The sequence below is a fragment of the Octodon degus genome, unplaced genomic scaffold, assembly GCF_000260255.1.
Source record: "Octodon degus isolate 3935 unplaced genomic scaffold, OctDeg1.0 scaffold00220, whole genome shotgun sequence".
NCBI classification, from domain to species: Eukaryota; Metazoa; Chordata; class Mammalia; order Rodentia; family Octodontidae; genus Octodon; species Octodon degus.
In genome coordinates this window covers 3,502,481-3,518,410 of record NW_004524796.1, presented here as the reverse complement: position 1 = coordinate 3,518,410, position 15,930 = coordinate 3,502,481, and the positions used below count along the sequence as shown (strand labels likewise).

The window sequence follows — 15,930 nt, the reverse complement described above, 5'->3', positions numbered from 1 at the left end:
GATCAGTTTGCTCTCTGTGAAAGCCTGAGAGAATGTTTTCTCTCCATGTGACTCTCCGTAGGCACACTACATCATCGATCATTTTCCTCAGTGGAGCCCTCTTCTAAAGGATAGTCTTGAAACCAAAATGCTGAATGTTTTCATTAATTATAGATAAGCAAAAGTGAGAATCTTACCCTCTGGGAAGCTTTTCAGCCTATGCTGGAATGCCTGTGCAAGTTATTAGGAAATGCTTGGTGAGAAAGAAAAAACTAGCATCTGACAACTCCGAGCTGTCGTGGCATGCACAGCCTGACTTGGTGTTACAGGGTTTCTCAGAGCAATAATCTCAGACATGACGACTGTGTCTATGATAGATTAAAAATAATAATAATAAAAAAAAACTTCTAGTCAAATCTAAACTTAGATAAAACAAGAACATTAAACTGTAAAAAGGGATCAAATATCCTTCTGTGGTAGTCAGTGTATATGCTTTTAAGGAGTTAATTGTAGCCTTAGGTTTGTTTTTTAATTTTACCTGCTTTTTAGGTAATATCTGTTAAAATAAACAGTACAGCTGTAGATTAAAGGCTGTAATCAGACTGTTTCGTTGGTTTTCATTCAAGTCACCCAAGTTAGTGGGGCTTAGAAGCTTAAAGTGGAATCAGTTGCCTAATACTAGTGTTTTTTTCTTTTTCCTCATAGATTTTCTTTAGAAATTTCTCATAAGGACTGTCTCCCTAAGATTGCAAGGTATTTTGAGAGCCTTCCTTGTACACCAATCTCTGAGCTTTGTTTACACACCTAGTACCCCTATCATTTGGTGTCATTCAGGTTCACCTGCCAGGCTCTGGAATCTCACCACCATGCTTTTAAAGCATCCTGGACATAGCTATTATTTTCTCTTTTTAATAGCATGCAAAAAAGTTACTGCACTGTTTAGGAAGACACCGGGGCCGGGGGTTTGATCCCCAGCCTGCCGTGCCGGTGCCGGCTCTGCCCCTGGGCACACTGAGACAGCAGTTGAGACTGGGTATGGTGGCACATGCCTGTAATCCCAGCCCTTGGGAGGCTGAAAAACAGGAGGATCACTTCAAGTCTGATCTTTGTAGTGAGACCCTGTAGACCCTGTAATAAATACCTAATATATATTGGAAAAAAAAAGTTACTGCAAGCTTCATAAGATTCAAATGATTCCTCAGCAGCCCACATTCTGTCTGTAAATGTTAATAAATGTCATTTGACTGAACAGAAAGTGTTTACCTGTGGCACTTCTGTCTCCAGAGCTCAGTATACCTCCTCAGATTTTAAATGTACTATAATAAACTATAAAATCTCTTTCCTTCATGGATGGAAATAAAAACAGTAGACTAGGCTCGGATGAAAACAGTAGCTAAGCAGCCTGGCATAAATCTGTATTATTTTGTATATTTTTGGTTAGTACCAAGTAAAGATGAAGCTATATGCATTGCTAGCAAAAGAGATATTTGCCTTTTTAAAACAAAAGAACTTTGTTAAAAATTTTGTTTTGAAATACACAGTTTTCAGTGGATTTCATCTCTAATTTTAAAACACAAGTGCCATCATAGACACTGCTTCTCCTGACCACACGATACTGGGCTGGGGAAGAGTGAGGAGCCCAAGCAGTCCTTTGAATTGAATCGTTTACAGCTTGAAATAGCTTTCCTGTCATAGGATCTATGGCCTGCTCAGAAACAGTGAAGAAAAATAAGTAAACAAATTGGAAAATAAAACATACACTCACGAAACACAGAAGTGTAAGAAAAATGCATTGGAGGGGGAAATCAGGGAAGTGTGGGCATTAATGTGTCTCTTTACATATTTAGCTTCAATGTAGATATTTGTGTGAGAACAGAAAAATATTTAAATTTAACAGGACATTTTACTCCAAAACCTTGTGTTACATTTTAAATAGCTGGGGGCTGGGGAGATAGCTCAGTAGAATAAGTGCTTGCCTGGCAAGCGCAAGGGGCTGAGTTCAGTCCCTGGTTCTGCCAAAAAATACACATATTTTAAATAGAAAATTGAAGGACAAATAATGAAAACTATACTTTGGCAGAAATTAAACTGACCTAGAATCCATCTTAGTTGCCTGTTTTGATAGTGTGCTCTGATTATTAATAACAGCAGACCAACCAGGACTAGTACCAGCACAGCAGAGCATGAAGCAAAAAGGATGGGCATTTGAATGTGTCATCAGGATGGACTTCATTTTAAAAATGACAAAATTCCAAAAATGAATAAGAAATTGTTGTACATATTGGGTAAGGAAAAGATTACACTAGCTCTTGATTTTCTAAGGCCTTTCTCTTACTCTGAGCTCTTTTTTTTTTTTTTTTGAAGCCATCTAGAATGAGAAGATAAGTGAAGCTTGAAGATCAGCTGGTTGGGAAGAAGTACTGTGGTAGGTATTGTGAATTATGTGCCATTCCGAATCTAAGGGTCAGTCCTAACTTGACAATTAATGCTACTAATAAACAGTGCAGAAGCCAGCTCTTTATTTGTTTTATATACGTGACTTTAAATCAGGTTTGTTAAACAATTCAGTGTAGCTGACAGTGAATGTTTAACAGGAATGCATAGCAGACCGTGTTAAAATGTGGCATTGTCCCCAAGTACAGTATGACTAAGACATCCTACATTAGCAGCACCTCTTTGTAACATGAACATAAATGAGAAATAGAGAAAGCATAAGAAGAAGTGAAGTGGGCCTGACAAACTGTGAAGTACATTTTTACAACTGAATACACTAAGATTAAGCCTTTGCCCTCTAAAAAGACTAAATCATTCCACAAGTCGTGGGGGTTATTTTTTCCTTTGTAGATTCACTGCATGCTGTTTATACATTTACCCACTATATAGTTTTCATATACCAGTATAAATGCTCTGTACCAAATCCTTCAATGTAGTTATTTGATGAATGGTTTGATTTGTACCAGCATGTTCTGCACTAAAGTCAGAAACTAAGAATTAGGTATACAATTAAAAAGATGGACTCTAGTATTAGCACTATTTGAAAGGGATTAATGATAGCAGAAGGATAAACAAACACTAGTTATATTTAGATGGGATAAAACAACATGTAGAAAAGGGTTGGATTGAGGATCAACATCTTATGACAAAGGTTCATGCTAAATATTTTAAAGAAGCAGTTTTAAAATATGGTTATGGTTTGCAGATGAGGTGAAATTTTTGTCAAAAATATTTTTATGTTCTATAAATTCTTGCAGACAGTACAGAGATAAATTGTTCTGAGTGAAACTTTTTATTTTTATCTATGTATTTATTGCGCTTTCCAGGCAGGCGCTTACGCCACTAAGCTATCTCCCCGACCCTATATAACTCGCTTTTAAAACTTTATTTTCTTGGGTGTGGGGAAATAATTAAATGTGAAACAGTTTTAGTTAAAAAAAATCCAAGAGCATTTAGCAATTGGCAAGAACCTGTAACAGGGAAGCAAGATTAAAAAAATTTATAACTATGATTTTGTTAAATACAGAGGAAAATTAGGCAGTTATAGATAGGCATTTTCCTGGGACAAGATCCAAGTGGTATGTAACTGCACATTGCCTTACATGTCGAGCCATAATTGGGCATAAGAGACATGGAGAGGGTTTTGGCTTTAGCGTGATGACATCATAAGCTTCCTATAGCAGTGTACTTGAAGAATAGAAATAGTGTCTTTTAGGCTCTCCTTCAGAGTAATGTCTGATGTAGGAAAATATTCTTAACATTTGGATCACTTTTTTTTCTTCCAGTGCCAGAATTCACACTCAGGACCTTGTGCTTGCCAGGCAGGCACTTGTGCCACTGAGCTATATCCTGGCCCACATTTGGTTCACTTTAAGTCACCCCATTTTGCCCTGATAACATCTGAAGAGCAGAAATGTTGGTTAGAAGCACTTCTGGATTCTGACAGACAGGGAAGCGGGTCAAGTTGGTGATAGGGAGGAACAGTAGGTAACTGGGAGATGAACAACAGGAACAGTAGGCAAGGTTAGAAAATGAGGTGGGAGAAGTTATAAAAATTTATTTTCCTACGAAATAATTCCACAAGCTGTGTAAACGTCTCTTACTAAAACAAATACTTGAACACACAAAAATTGTACATTTCCAGTGAAACACTCACAGTACAGATTGCCTGTCTTTTTACTCACTAGGAGTGAAAACAAAGAGGCAGCTGATGAAAGCTTTTCTAGTTACCTTTGGCAGCAAGCTTCCTCACATTCCCTGACTGCTCAATGAATTATCAAAGCAACATACAGCACATTTACATACAAAGCCAGGTGGGCAGAAGTCTAGATTTCAGTCTCTCTTCATTTATCTCCAGCATTACACACACACACACACACACACACACACACACACACGTGCATACAGAGGGTTCCAGTGCTGTGACTATAACAGACACTAGCTACTAAGAACGTGTTTGTCACAAATCAGTGTGAACTGTATGGAGTAGAACAATCTCTGGAGTTTGGTTATATTTACCATAATTTATGGTTAAAATTATAAACTTACAAGGATGGTTTAACATTCAGAAATCAAACTTTTTCAAGTCAAGCAATCACACATATTTACAGTATGTACAACTTTCTAGTAGAGTGGAGATAGTGTCTAGACAATGTTATTACAAATTTCCTGAATGTGGGCATCTCTAGTCCCTGTAATTCATAAAGCAAATCTGCTGACTTGGCATTAAGACTCTAAAATATTGTGATCAAACATATATATGTATATATATTATATATAATTATGTGTTTGCAGAAATAACATTTACAAACTGTCTATACAGTACACAGTACTAGTACATAGAAAATAGATTCTAACTTTATGATCCCCTTTGTGTAAGGCAAGACTGAATCTGTCCCCAAATTTAGTCAGCCAGAGGTACAAGCAAAAAACAGTGGTCCATGAATGAATGAATATGCACATTGGGTATCTGAGTATTAAAAATCTGGAGAAACGAAATTCCACTTTTGATCTGTGCTGCTTCTGGATTGCTGGATACATCTATATTAAAACACTAACATTGTCAGGATAGCAATAGGTTTTGTTCGAGTGGCAGCTACCCGAAACAATTTCTGAAGAGTCTAGTATACAACCAGAGGACTGCAGCTGTACCAGGCCAATGTATATAGCACTTACCAAAAAATAATGTGTTAATACTCTATTTCATGCCATTGCTATTTAAGCAACAGCAATACAAAACATACGAGACAGGTCACATGTTTGCAGTGTAGACTCCAAAGATTTTGTCTGAAGGTGCTGTTGTACAAGACTCGGGGGGAAAAAAAAGGCAAAAGTCATTGGCGGATGTAAACATCCCTATTCCACTCCCCAGCTTCGTTCCGTTTTTTGGATATTACTTCACCATCTTTGTCACAGTAGCGATCCTTGGATTTATGACGACTCCGCTGTTTGTTGCACTCATTGTGGTCCTGCTCCCGGTCTACGTCCCTTGAGCGGTGCCGAGGCTCTCGGTGTCTGTGGTCACTGCTCCCGTGGGTCTCATCTCTGTGGTTGTGATCCCGGTGTGGGGCGTAGTGGTCCACATGTTCATGGGAATAATCTTCCTTTGGCTCCACGTAGGCTGAGTCTCGACTCTCCTGAGTTTCAGAGTCAAATGTCTCCTGCCTGGAGAGGCCTCGACTCGTGCCGCTGCGATGGTTGTGGTGTGGGGCTGAGGAGGAGGAACGGTGGTGGGACTTCTTGACGGGTTCCAGGCAAGGTTCTTCTTCAGGTTGGGAAGCTGATCGGGCAGGAGCCGAGCGATCAGTCCGCTGATCAGCTTGAGAACCCTGGTAACAAAAGGAACATGTCTGGGCTTAAGCAAGGTTAGGAACTTAGAGGTCATGGTGTAGACATTCATGTGTTGTCTTTTGAAAGGACCTTAGATGCTGAAATGCAAGTCTAGCTCAGTTGCTTCCTTTGGTATCATCCAGTGGTATTGACAGGGTTTGTTTGTATAATGTTGGACTTAAATTTGTAAGTGCCTGAAACAGTACACATAGTAGTCAACCTAGTTTATTACAAAGAATAAATGAAGAGGGGCTACTGTTGTTTTATATAGTCTCTTGTGATTGTAATAGACACACAGGTCTGAGATTTTTCTGCACACGGGTCTGAGATTTTTCTGGCATAGACTCACCCTACCTCTGCTTAAATGTGTGAGATTAACAAAAACCACAGTCAAAATGAGATGCTTAAATGACACTTGACATGGAACATCAGTGTTCCAGGGCCTGTTTTACATATAGTACTTAATCCACTAACCTAGGAGATAAGGTAATTTTGAGAAAAAACAAAAGATGAGATAATTGCAATATGTAATTATTACTAGACTGTCCTTATTGTTCTCAAGGCAAACAAGCCAGGAAGTAATTATGCCTAAATTGTACATGCAGTGGAGCCAGGCCTTGAATGCAGGCACTCTACTGTCTCAAGGACTGTGCAGTTAGTGAGTTTTAAAGGCGGAAGTATGTTCAATTTGCTGTGCTTTCTTAGAGGTATGTAACACATAGCATCATAAACCCAATGACTTTTGGATACCATTAAGGTCCTGGAGCATGCACCAAGGTGGCTGTCGGCTTGGAACCCAGTGGTATCACCTGCAGCAACCTAGCTTCTCTGTGAAGACGGAGAGTGAACTGTGTTTACCTGTGAATTAGAGGCTAGGGTGGGGCTCATGGGCAGAGTCGAAGTGGCTAAGGTACGGCTAAGGAGAGTGTTGGGGAGGTTGCTGCTGGGAGGATGGGTGGCCTTCCAGTAGGCCTCCAGATAGTCGGCCAAGTGCTCACAAGCATCCTCAAGCTGGTTCTCATCCAAGATCACATCGAACAACTCCTGTGGTGGGAAATATTACAGATAGCACACTTAACACCAGGACTGAGTTCCTACCTTCTTCTCCCTCGCCTTATGGAGGGGGCCAGGGGTCATGAGCTACACCTCTTTGTACTTGCCCTTGTTTATGTGCTCTGCTTTCTCCTTTTCTGTTAGCAGACTGTCCTAGGCAGCTTTTAAGTCTATGTTATCACATATAATCCTTTTGAATGCCAAATGCTTAACCACAAAGTGAATAGGTGCACAGTAGGTACTAAGGGCTTGGCAGTGCAAAATGTTATCAGTGTTGAAAAAAAGGCATTGTGACTGTGGTAAGAGAAGTGAAAAAGAATAAAAATCTGTACAGTACAAGCAGAAGCCTGTTCTCAACATAGTTCAAAAGCTAATGAGGCACAATTGGGACATGAAATTTGGCAGAAACTGTGGACACTTTGACATTGCCCAAACTTCACAGTAGTTCATTAGGAAACAATGCCTCATGTTTCAAAATTTTAGAGTTTATGATAGATTTTAACATATTTCAGAGCAATAAGATTGATGGAATCAACTTTTATAGTCCATGAGATAGCTGTGCTTGAAAACAGACGCATGAATTAGAAGTAAAAATGCATTCTGAAGAAAAAAACTGCTCAGAATGTTGTTTATATACGGCCTCAAAGTCAGTTTCTTAGATGTTATTAACAATAGGCAGCTTGTTCCTTGAGATTAGAAGTGAAAAATTAATCAGCTTCAGGGAGATCCATCTCATAGATCAAATTTGTGAAACTCCACTCCTATCAGGTGTTAGGAAGGCAAGGACCGCACCAAGTGCCTGCCACGCTTTGCAAGCCACCACCTTACGTGGTCCACCTGTGTGCTCGAGACACAGGACCACAGAAGCGAGTGGGATGACCTGGTTTGGAACAAATGCCCCTGCACACACTGAGTATTCTCTCCCTGAACAGGCATTTGAATCCTTCTTTTATTAGTCTCTTTCACACAATGCAATGCACAATCTGGCCCCTTCAGCCGCATCCTGCCATGCAGGCACTCACTTACTGGAGGACACTGAGCAAGTTTATCCGCTGCCACCATCTGGACGCTGAGGTGCTTAGCCTGCGACTTCCCCCGAGATTTTATTAGCCTTTGTAGAACCTGGAAAAGATAATGAGTTTTTAACATGTCAGTATCTGTACTCAGGTAAGCTACGAAGTAGCTTATTAACCCCTATACCTGGGGGTCTTACAGGTAGTGCAAACAGTTTCTAGTAGGTTGATTTATGCAGTACAAGGTATACCTACAAAATGAGCATGCTGACATAAATCTGAGGTTCAAAGCTTTAAGCACTTCCATACAGCTATTCTTATACTCCTCAAACTTGATATCTCACGCCCTCTTTAAGTTTAAAAAAACAGCAGGGGCCAAGGAGATAGCTCAGCCGCATAAGCGCCTGCCTAGCAAGCACAAAGTTCTGAGTTCAGTGCCCACTACAGAAAAAAAAAAAGAGAAAGAGAACCCCAAAGAGCTTTTTTTTTTAATTTACTATATTAGTATTAAAAAAATAATCCATATAAAATTTAATATTATAATACTTTGTATAAACTGGGCTATAGTTTTTTATTAATCTAACACTTGATTTAATAGACAACCACTTCTGTCTTCAGTCTGCTACAGTGTACTGTTTTGGGTGGCATACACATAAAATCCAGTGGGAAAGGAGGAATATTTTAGCTACACCTTTTAAGACGATGGTGTTCTTCTTTGATACTGTACTAAATCACAAGTACAGTAATAGTCTTCCTCAAAGACTGATTGCCATGAGGAATCTGGGACTTTACCAATGTACTTTTCTTCCACTGTTCTATTTTAAATTAAAATGGGTCTTTTATCATGCATGAGTCATAATATCATTTGGAAAGTAACAGTTCACTGAGTTCTTCAGATCTTCCAAATGTTGACATTTTATGATATATAATATTAAAACATGGTATCATTTGCGATAAGTTCCTACTTTTGAAATGATCAGCTTATTTTGTTCAAGAAGATAGCTGCCAGACACTCAAGTCATTTGTTGAGATTAAAAATAGTATTTTATAAAGAGAATGAAAAAAAAAAGTGGTTAGTCAAATAATCCCCCCTACTATTTCATTTGGAGACTGTTTTTGCTGTGTAGCATTATGCCAGCAGCATAAAAGTGTACCTTCATGAATACTTTCTATTTTATTGCCTACTAAAAAGGCTCATATTTAATAGTCAAAAGTTTTAAAAATTCATTACTTTTACTGCTTCACTGGGACTGTTCCACTGTTCCATTTTAAATTTGAGTGGCTCCTTTACTCTGCCCGATTCATCATATCGTTCAGTGATCACTTGGAAAGTGGTGGTTTACTGAATCCTGCAGATCTTCCAGAGTGAAACTAGCTCTCCTTTTAAATTGTCCTTTCAACTACAAGTGCATGATGTTGATAAATTCCCTAACTACTAGTGCTCATTGGTACCACTGCCTTGATACATGTGTAGATCCTAGCAGTTTTACCCAACATTGGTTTTGTACTTTCTATATAGATGTCAACATAGTGGAAAAAAGCAGTAATATCTTACTATTATCAGTGACATCATCTTTAGCTCATGGGCCCTCTCAAGGTGTCTCAGAACTCTCCAGGTGCTAAGCCATGAAACTAACCATTGCCTTATTTATGTTAGTCTTAAAAATTCCTAATCATCATAAGGCATAGCCTGTTATAACTAGAAAGCAGAACATGAAACACATTTTAGTAACATCTAATGACTTGGAGCGAACAGTAGCAACCCTGCTTACCTTAGGAGAAGAAATCTTTACATAGACTATAATAGGGGCCAGAGAGGTTTTACTAAGTTGAGCCGGATGATTAATAGTATCTGCATCAAGCACTACCAGTTGCAATGTTCTAGCAAGTTCAAAGATCCTTTCAATTTCACTCTGAACTTCCGCTGTAAAAAAGCAGAGTTCATTTAATTAGGTTAAGGTAAAGTAGTGTGATGTATTATCTTATCAACAGGAAGATCAGTCATTATGTTAATATTTCAGGCAATAGAATTGCTAGAAGGTATCCTTTAGAAAGCACTAGTTCGTCACTCTTGTAGAAATTAAAGAATTAATCTCTCACAGCCAGCTCTAAATTTTGCTTCTAGTATACTACTCTGAGAATGAAATTAGTTTTTGTTTCTGCTGACTAATTTTTCCTATTATAAAACTTTTATTCTATGGAATTATTTCATAAAAATCTTAGGGTGTGTTTGTAGTGTTTCTCACCACTACTAGCTTTCTCTTCACCGCATGAGCTTGTCTATACTTGTATTCATTATTATTCCGTTAAGATATTATCCAGCTGAAAGTGCAATGTAAACAGGCAACACATGAAGGCTGCCTACTTAAGAAGTTATCTAAAAGTTCTTACGTTTTCTACCAGCAAGGGAATAGTTCTATAATACACATTTTAAAGGGCAGTGATGTATTAGAAACAACACTATAGAAATCCAAGCTATAACATTTATAGAAAACCTATTATTGAACATCTGAAAATCTGCTTGCACTCTAGGAAAGTTATATTCAGCTTATATACTGCTCTGTGATCTTGTCAAAAGACCAAACAGCACTATTTGAATATTCTCTCTAGTTGCTGTTAGCCACATGTGACTACAGTGTACTTTGAAATGTTGCAGGTATGAATGAACAATTACATTTTTAAAATTTTAGTAATCCAAATAGCCAGAAGCTATTGTACTTGGGAGCATAATACTTCTATGAAGAATAATGTATAGCTTGCAATTCCCACCTCAATCTTAGAGGGCCAGTTCCATGAGACTTTGGTCATCAGATAGGTAGTTTCTATAGTCTTCTTAGGGAGAGTGTTTCTGGCCCTGTAACCTAGACCATTCTGTTAAAATGCCACTTACTCAGGCCTTCCCCTTATAAAATTATATCCTCTTCTGTAGTGTACTTTACTTACTCCTTGGCCTGCTACTTCTTCAGGACTCTTCAGCTATTGGCCAACTATCTGTCATTATAAGGTTTTGTCCATGTCTTTCCACTGAGACAAAAACCTCAAAATACTTGAGGATTTCTTGAATATGATTTCATGATTGATTTTGAACTTGAAAGCATTATAGCAAATCCTACACCCTGAGGTCTTTTAGTCCAGCTGGCACTAGCCATGGACAACACATCTGCTTTTTCTGCACTTGGAATTACCATCTAGTTAGCTCTCATTGTCCTCTTTAAGATAGCAGTGTCTAAATAGTGCTGCGCAGACTTACCTAAGCTTGACCTTGTGTTGGACCTCTCTATTATTGCATGTTTACTGGGATTGTTTAATACTGAGCGTTTGGCAAGGGAGATGTCAGCAGTGACCCTTGTGATAGATATCCTGTTGCAGAAAAAAAGGAAAAGGTGGTGAATCTAGTAAGGGAGGATGAACGCACACACCCAGATAGAAGTATGTATACACACATATTTTCAGACCATCTATTTGAGCACTTAATAATTGCATTGTTTATGTTGCAGAAGCCTCACTTAGCAGTTATTGGCTGTTTAGCAGATGCCAGTGATATACTAAACACTGTACTTGAATCATCTGATTGTTATCCCCTATAGATAAGAGAGAGGGTCATCTATTTTTACTGATAAAATGAACCACAGGTAGATTATTTACTAAATAGTGGGGCTAAGATTTGAACCCAGATACTGATATATCCTTAGGCCTTTTACCATAATTCAGTGTTACGATGTTAGGATAGGCATGGAAAAGAAAGAACAGGAAGATGTAGTCTTCCCTCGGAGAGCTAAAAGTCTGCTGCCAGACACAAGGCCTATGACAAATTAGTAAATGATTAAAGATTATACTGATTTGTGAAGAGTATTCAGGGTATTATAAAAGACAGCGAGTTGAAGGGATCTTTTTAGGTAGGATAGAAATGAGCATGGTAGAACATGGAAGCTGAAAATACTAGTACATGGTTCCTACTAGAGAATGCTGAATATTCAGGAATATGCAAGTGTGCAGTAGGAAAAGCTGTAAATCAAAATTGAAGGCTCAGAGTATCTCTAAAGAGGGAGGAGAAGGTACTAAAAACAAGGGCTTGATTTAAAAGTCTGCTTCCAAAACACCCTTCCAAGCACATCAGGTAGCCAGGTGATAATTCTTTTCATGTCTGATAAAGACCACAGATTTATTGTCTGCCTTTAGGCAGAAAACCAGATGCCCCTGAACAGGGCATACGAGGCAGAGTGGGGACAGTGAATACCAGACAGAATTTTTTTTAACATGTATTTGGTACAGGGTCTCACTTCACAGCTCAGACTCATTGTGATCCTCCTGTTTTCAGCCTTCCCAGCAGTGCCAGGATTACAGGTGTGTGCCACCACTCTTGGTCTCATTGATGTGACATGTGATACTAGGAATCGAACCCTGGTCCCTGTCCTTGCCTAAGCCAGCACTTAGTTTGCTGAACTATCTCACCGGCCAGAAAAAAAGAGGATTCTGACTGTTGAACCACCAGTCATCTTCCCCATCTTAGAATTTTGGTAGCCAGGCGTAGATGTTTATATCCCATTGGGGGCAGAAAGGAAGATTCTGTGGAAATTGACTGCTAAATAGTGAAGACCCAGAGTGCTCCAAGAGGACTGACAGGGAAGCACAGAAATCCATTTCTAAATGTATTTTCCATTCATACTCAATGTCCCATTCTCAGGCGCAGAGCAGTGTTCAAAGAAAGTTGAGGACATCTCTCCAAGAAAGAGTAAACAACCACCAAAAAAAGGGAGGGGAGCAAAGAAATAGAAGTAGAGAAAAAAGCTAAGAAAATTAAAGAATTAGCCAGGAGGTTCAAATCCAAAGAACAAGGGAAAGAGGATTGAGAATAATGTAACCAAAGGAGAAGAGACAATTTCACAATGAAGGATTTGATTTTTCAAGTTGAAAGCATTTAGGGTGAATTTTGAAAATCTTCACCAACACCTATTATAAATTTCCTAATTCTGGGGACATAAAGGAAAAAATTAAAAGCTTTGAGAAAACAGCTACCATCCCACACAGGTCAAGAATTTAAAAGTGCCGCATTTTCTAATAGCAAAAGTAGGAGCCACCTGAAAATGCTCTCAGGTGCTCTATAGAATCTACGCAATTTAAATATTGAGGTTGCTGCAGGTTCCTATCATGGCTCTGATACTTCAGCAGCTACCTAATTCTTTAATGTGCTACCCATTGCTTATTTTATTGAAAGCTACCATTCAGGAGACCACAAGCTTCCTGAAGCCAAATCCCTTGTTTGTTTTTGTTTCTCTCAGTGCCTGGCACTTGGCGAACACTGAAGACCTGCTTGGGCAAGGAGATGGGAGGACTAAGGGGAAGCTCCTGGCATGGTGTGCCTGATGCAGCCCCAACTTTGTTACCAGGCGTTCTGTTTTACTGCTAGAAGTTTCAGCTTATGGTTTAGATATGGACTCTGTAAGCAGAGTGCATTTCTGTAGCAATAAGTATACAGCTAGAAGGGAGAACTTGGAGTTTAAATATAAGAACTCCAGTAGGCATCTTAGAACTGATAATAAATGAGTAGTTGGATGTATTTGTCTGGAATTTAAGCAGTGACCAGCAAAGCAATGGTATCTAAAAATCTCATACCAAAAGAGTGAATGTAGATGGAAAGGAGAAAAAGCCAGAGGGTAACACAAGGAAAGCATGGTTCCAGAAACCAAGCAAGGAAAGTATTTTATCATCTGTTGCTCATGGACAAATAATGTGAAGACTGAGAAATCATCCCTGGGCTAACAACGTGAGGGCCATTGGTGATGTGGACTGGTTCTGACTGAGTAGTATGCATACAAGTGTAAGTGGAGTAGACACAGGAAGGGAACAGAAGCAAGCACATAGATACAAGTTAGTGTTGCTGTATAGAAAGAAGAATATGATAGCTGGAGGGGAATGTAAAAGATGTGAGGAAAAGTAGCTACATTTTTGTACACAGATGATGTCTACAAAATTCCTATTTGAATAGGAATTATTCTTAAAGAAAGGGAAGGATAGCCATGCCCAGATAACTTGCACAGAGAGGAGATTGGGAATGTGGTCCAGGGCCCAAGCTGATGGGGTCTGGCAGTTGACCATTGCTAGAACAACAGAGCAAAGGCTAAACAGCACGTGCATACAGGAAAGAGGAGATGGTCTGGAAGTCTTTTGGAAGAGTGGAAACGTGAGTGAAGAGGGAGATACAGTTAGGCTGTTAGGAACAAGACACCAGTGGGCCAAGAATTGAGGGTGGTTCTAGCTGGCTGGTTGTGGCCACATTCACCTGATGGATGCAGGTACAGAACTAGAGGGCTGAGGTTGTGCAAAGCAAGTACAACAAATGTTTCCTGAACCAGACTGAGCAGATGAAAGTATTTCCTGTTAATTACATAGAAGCCAGACGGTGATTATCTCTTGAGGCCTATCACATGCCTGCCCCCAACCAGAGCTCTGTCCTTTCCAAGGAAAAACAGCCATAAATCTCATATTCTGAAATACTCACCGCCCTTCAAATCTGTGTTTTAAAAAATCAAACAATGCTTTTTGCATCATATCTGTGACCTGTAATTGAGCAAGCAACAAATTATGTTAAAATGCTATTACAAAATATTACTATTTGTAATAAGCCAGTCTCGCCTTTCTAAGAACACTTAAAAACCTGAGCTTTGCACTTGGAAAAAGTAGCATGTAAAGTTACCATATTTTTCTGTTTCTGAATTCCAACAAAATGGCATTTAAAAAAGCAAGTCTCAGAACTTCTGTTGTTGTGACAAAAAATTACATTGCAATTACTTTGAGTCACTCTCCACCTGATACTGTTTCCAGGAACAAGCAAGCTGTGGCAAGCAGAAATCTCTAAAGCAAGAGCATTAAGCAGTGTGTACCACAGCTTGAAACCCTACATGCTTTGCCACTAGGACCTCCTTACAGTCAAGTGTTAAGACTGGAAGGTGGCGTCCCGGCTGTGAGTAGCTACTCACCTCATATCCCTTCAGGGAGGGGCCCACCAGGACCACTGGCCTCATGGAAGGTACCACATCATAAGGAGGGGTGTGCTCTGTCTGCAGAGAGAGGAGGCATGTTCAGATGTGTCACGGGAAAGTGGACCATACAGTGTTTTGCATACAATAAGGTGTTCTCTTGGAACTCCATAATAACTGAGGCTCAGCAAACCCAGTCAAGGATTTGTGTATTTATTTTCCTTAAGTTTTCAAGTTACTGAATGGTTTGTAGTTTTCTTGCTCTTCTCAAGAAAACACTACTGTTCGAGTTAATTCCGAAAGCAGCATGGGCTGCTTTTGAACAAAAACTAGTTGGTCAAACAAACAGAAACATGCCTCATGCAGAATGGGTGCTTAAGGCTTGGCCAGAGATTAATACTGCTTTTTAAGAGCATGTAGGTTTTCTGAAGAGTTGAAGTGATCAGCCCTGGCATGGTTAATTATGGAAGAAAGACTGCATTACTTTTGCATCTTAGAAGTTTGTCTTACCTGCATAAAACCTAGTTTCAAAACATTGGGACTGTCTCAACCAAATATTTGAAAAGTATCTTTTATTGTGAGAGTTTAAATTGGCTTACATGCTTATTCCAGCCAACAGCACTCAAATTCACTGTTCAGCTTTAGCAACTGATGCTTTTAGATTTCTGGTTTCTGTATACTGGCATTTGAAAACTTAAAATATAAGGTTCATATTTTAAAGGAAAGCTGCTTAATATGTAATAGTCAACCAACCTTCACTGGCCTTAGAAGGCTCATTTTAGACTTGTAACTAATGTGCTCTTAAAAATAGTTGAGGTAGTCTTTCTTTTGCATAACTAATTTATGCCTTTCTCCAGTAATTTATTTCTTTCAGGAGAGCAGGGAAAGGAGCTAGATGATGTTACTATTTATGAAACCATCAATACATTTGAGCTTAATTCCTTCAGATAATTTTTTTTTAAAAATTAGCCAATACCTAATTTTGATTTTTACTAAAACTTTTTTTTTGGCAGAACTGGGGATTGAACTCAGGCCCTTACACTTGCCAGGGAAGCGCTTATTCCACTGAGCCATCTCCCCAGCCC

The 15,930-nt window shown here is 39.1% G+C and overlaps 2 protein-coding genes across 7 annotated transcripts in view; one reads left to right on the top strand and one right to left on the bottom strand.

The window, feature by feature from the left end:
* The window catches only part of LOC111811995 (putative methyltransferase NSUN6), a 20,171-nt gene extending 15,926 nt beyond the window's left edge, over nucleotides 1-4,245 (top strand). Inside the window, exon 5 of the mRNA XM_023705448.1 lies at nucleotides 4,161-4,245. Coding sequence (XP_023561216.1) covers nucleotides 4,161-4,245 — 85 coding nt within the window. The remainder of the gene's footprint in view (nucleotides 1-4,160) is intronic.
* The window catches only part of Cacnb2 (calcium voltage-gated channel auxiliary subunit beta 2), a 374,901-nt gene continuing 361,445 nt past the window's right edge, over nucleotides 2,475-15,930 (bottom strand). For all 6 annotated transcript variants that reach the window (XM_004645193.2, XM_004645196.2, XM_004645200.2 and 3 more), the window contains 7 exons: nucleotides 14,846-14,926; nucleotides 14,368-14,426; nucleotides 11,119-11,228; nucleotides 9,641-9,792; nucleotides 7,882-7,977; nucleotides 6,661-6,846; nucleotides 2,475-5,801 (listed from right to left, as the gene is read on the bottom strand). In XM_004645193.2, coding sequence (XP_004645250.1) covers nucleotides 5,307-5,801; nucleotides 6,661-6,846; nucleotides 7,882-7,977; nucleotides 9,641-9,792; nucleotides 11,119-11,228; nucleotides 14,368-14,426; nucleotides 14,846-14,926 — 1,179 coding nt within the window. In that variant the 3' untranslated portion in view covers nucleotides 2,475-5,306. The remainder of the gene's footprint in view (nucleotides 5,802-6,660; nucleotides 6,847-7,881; nucleotides 7,978-9,640; nucleotides 9,793-11,118; nucleotides 11,229-14,367; nucleotides 14,427-14,845; nucleotides 14,927-15,930) is intronic.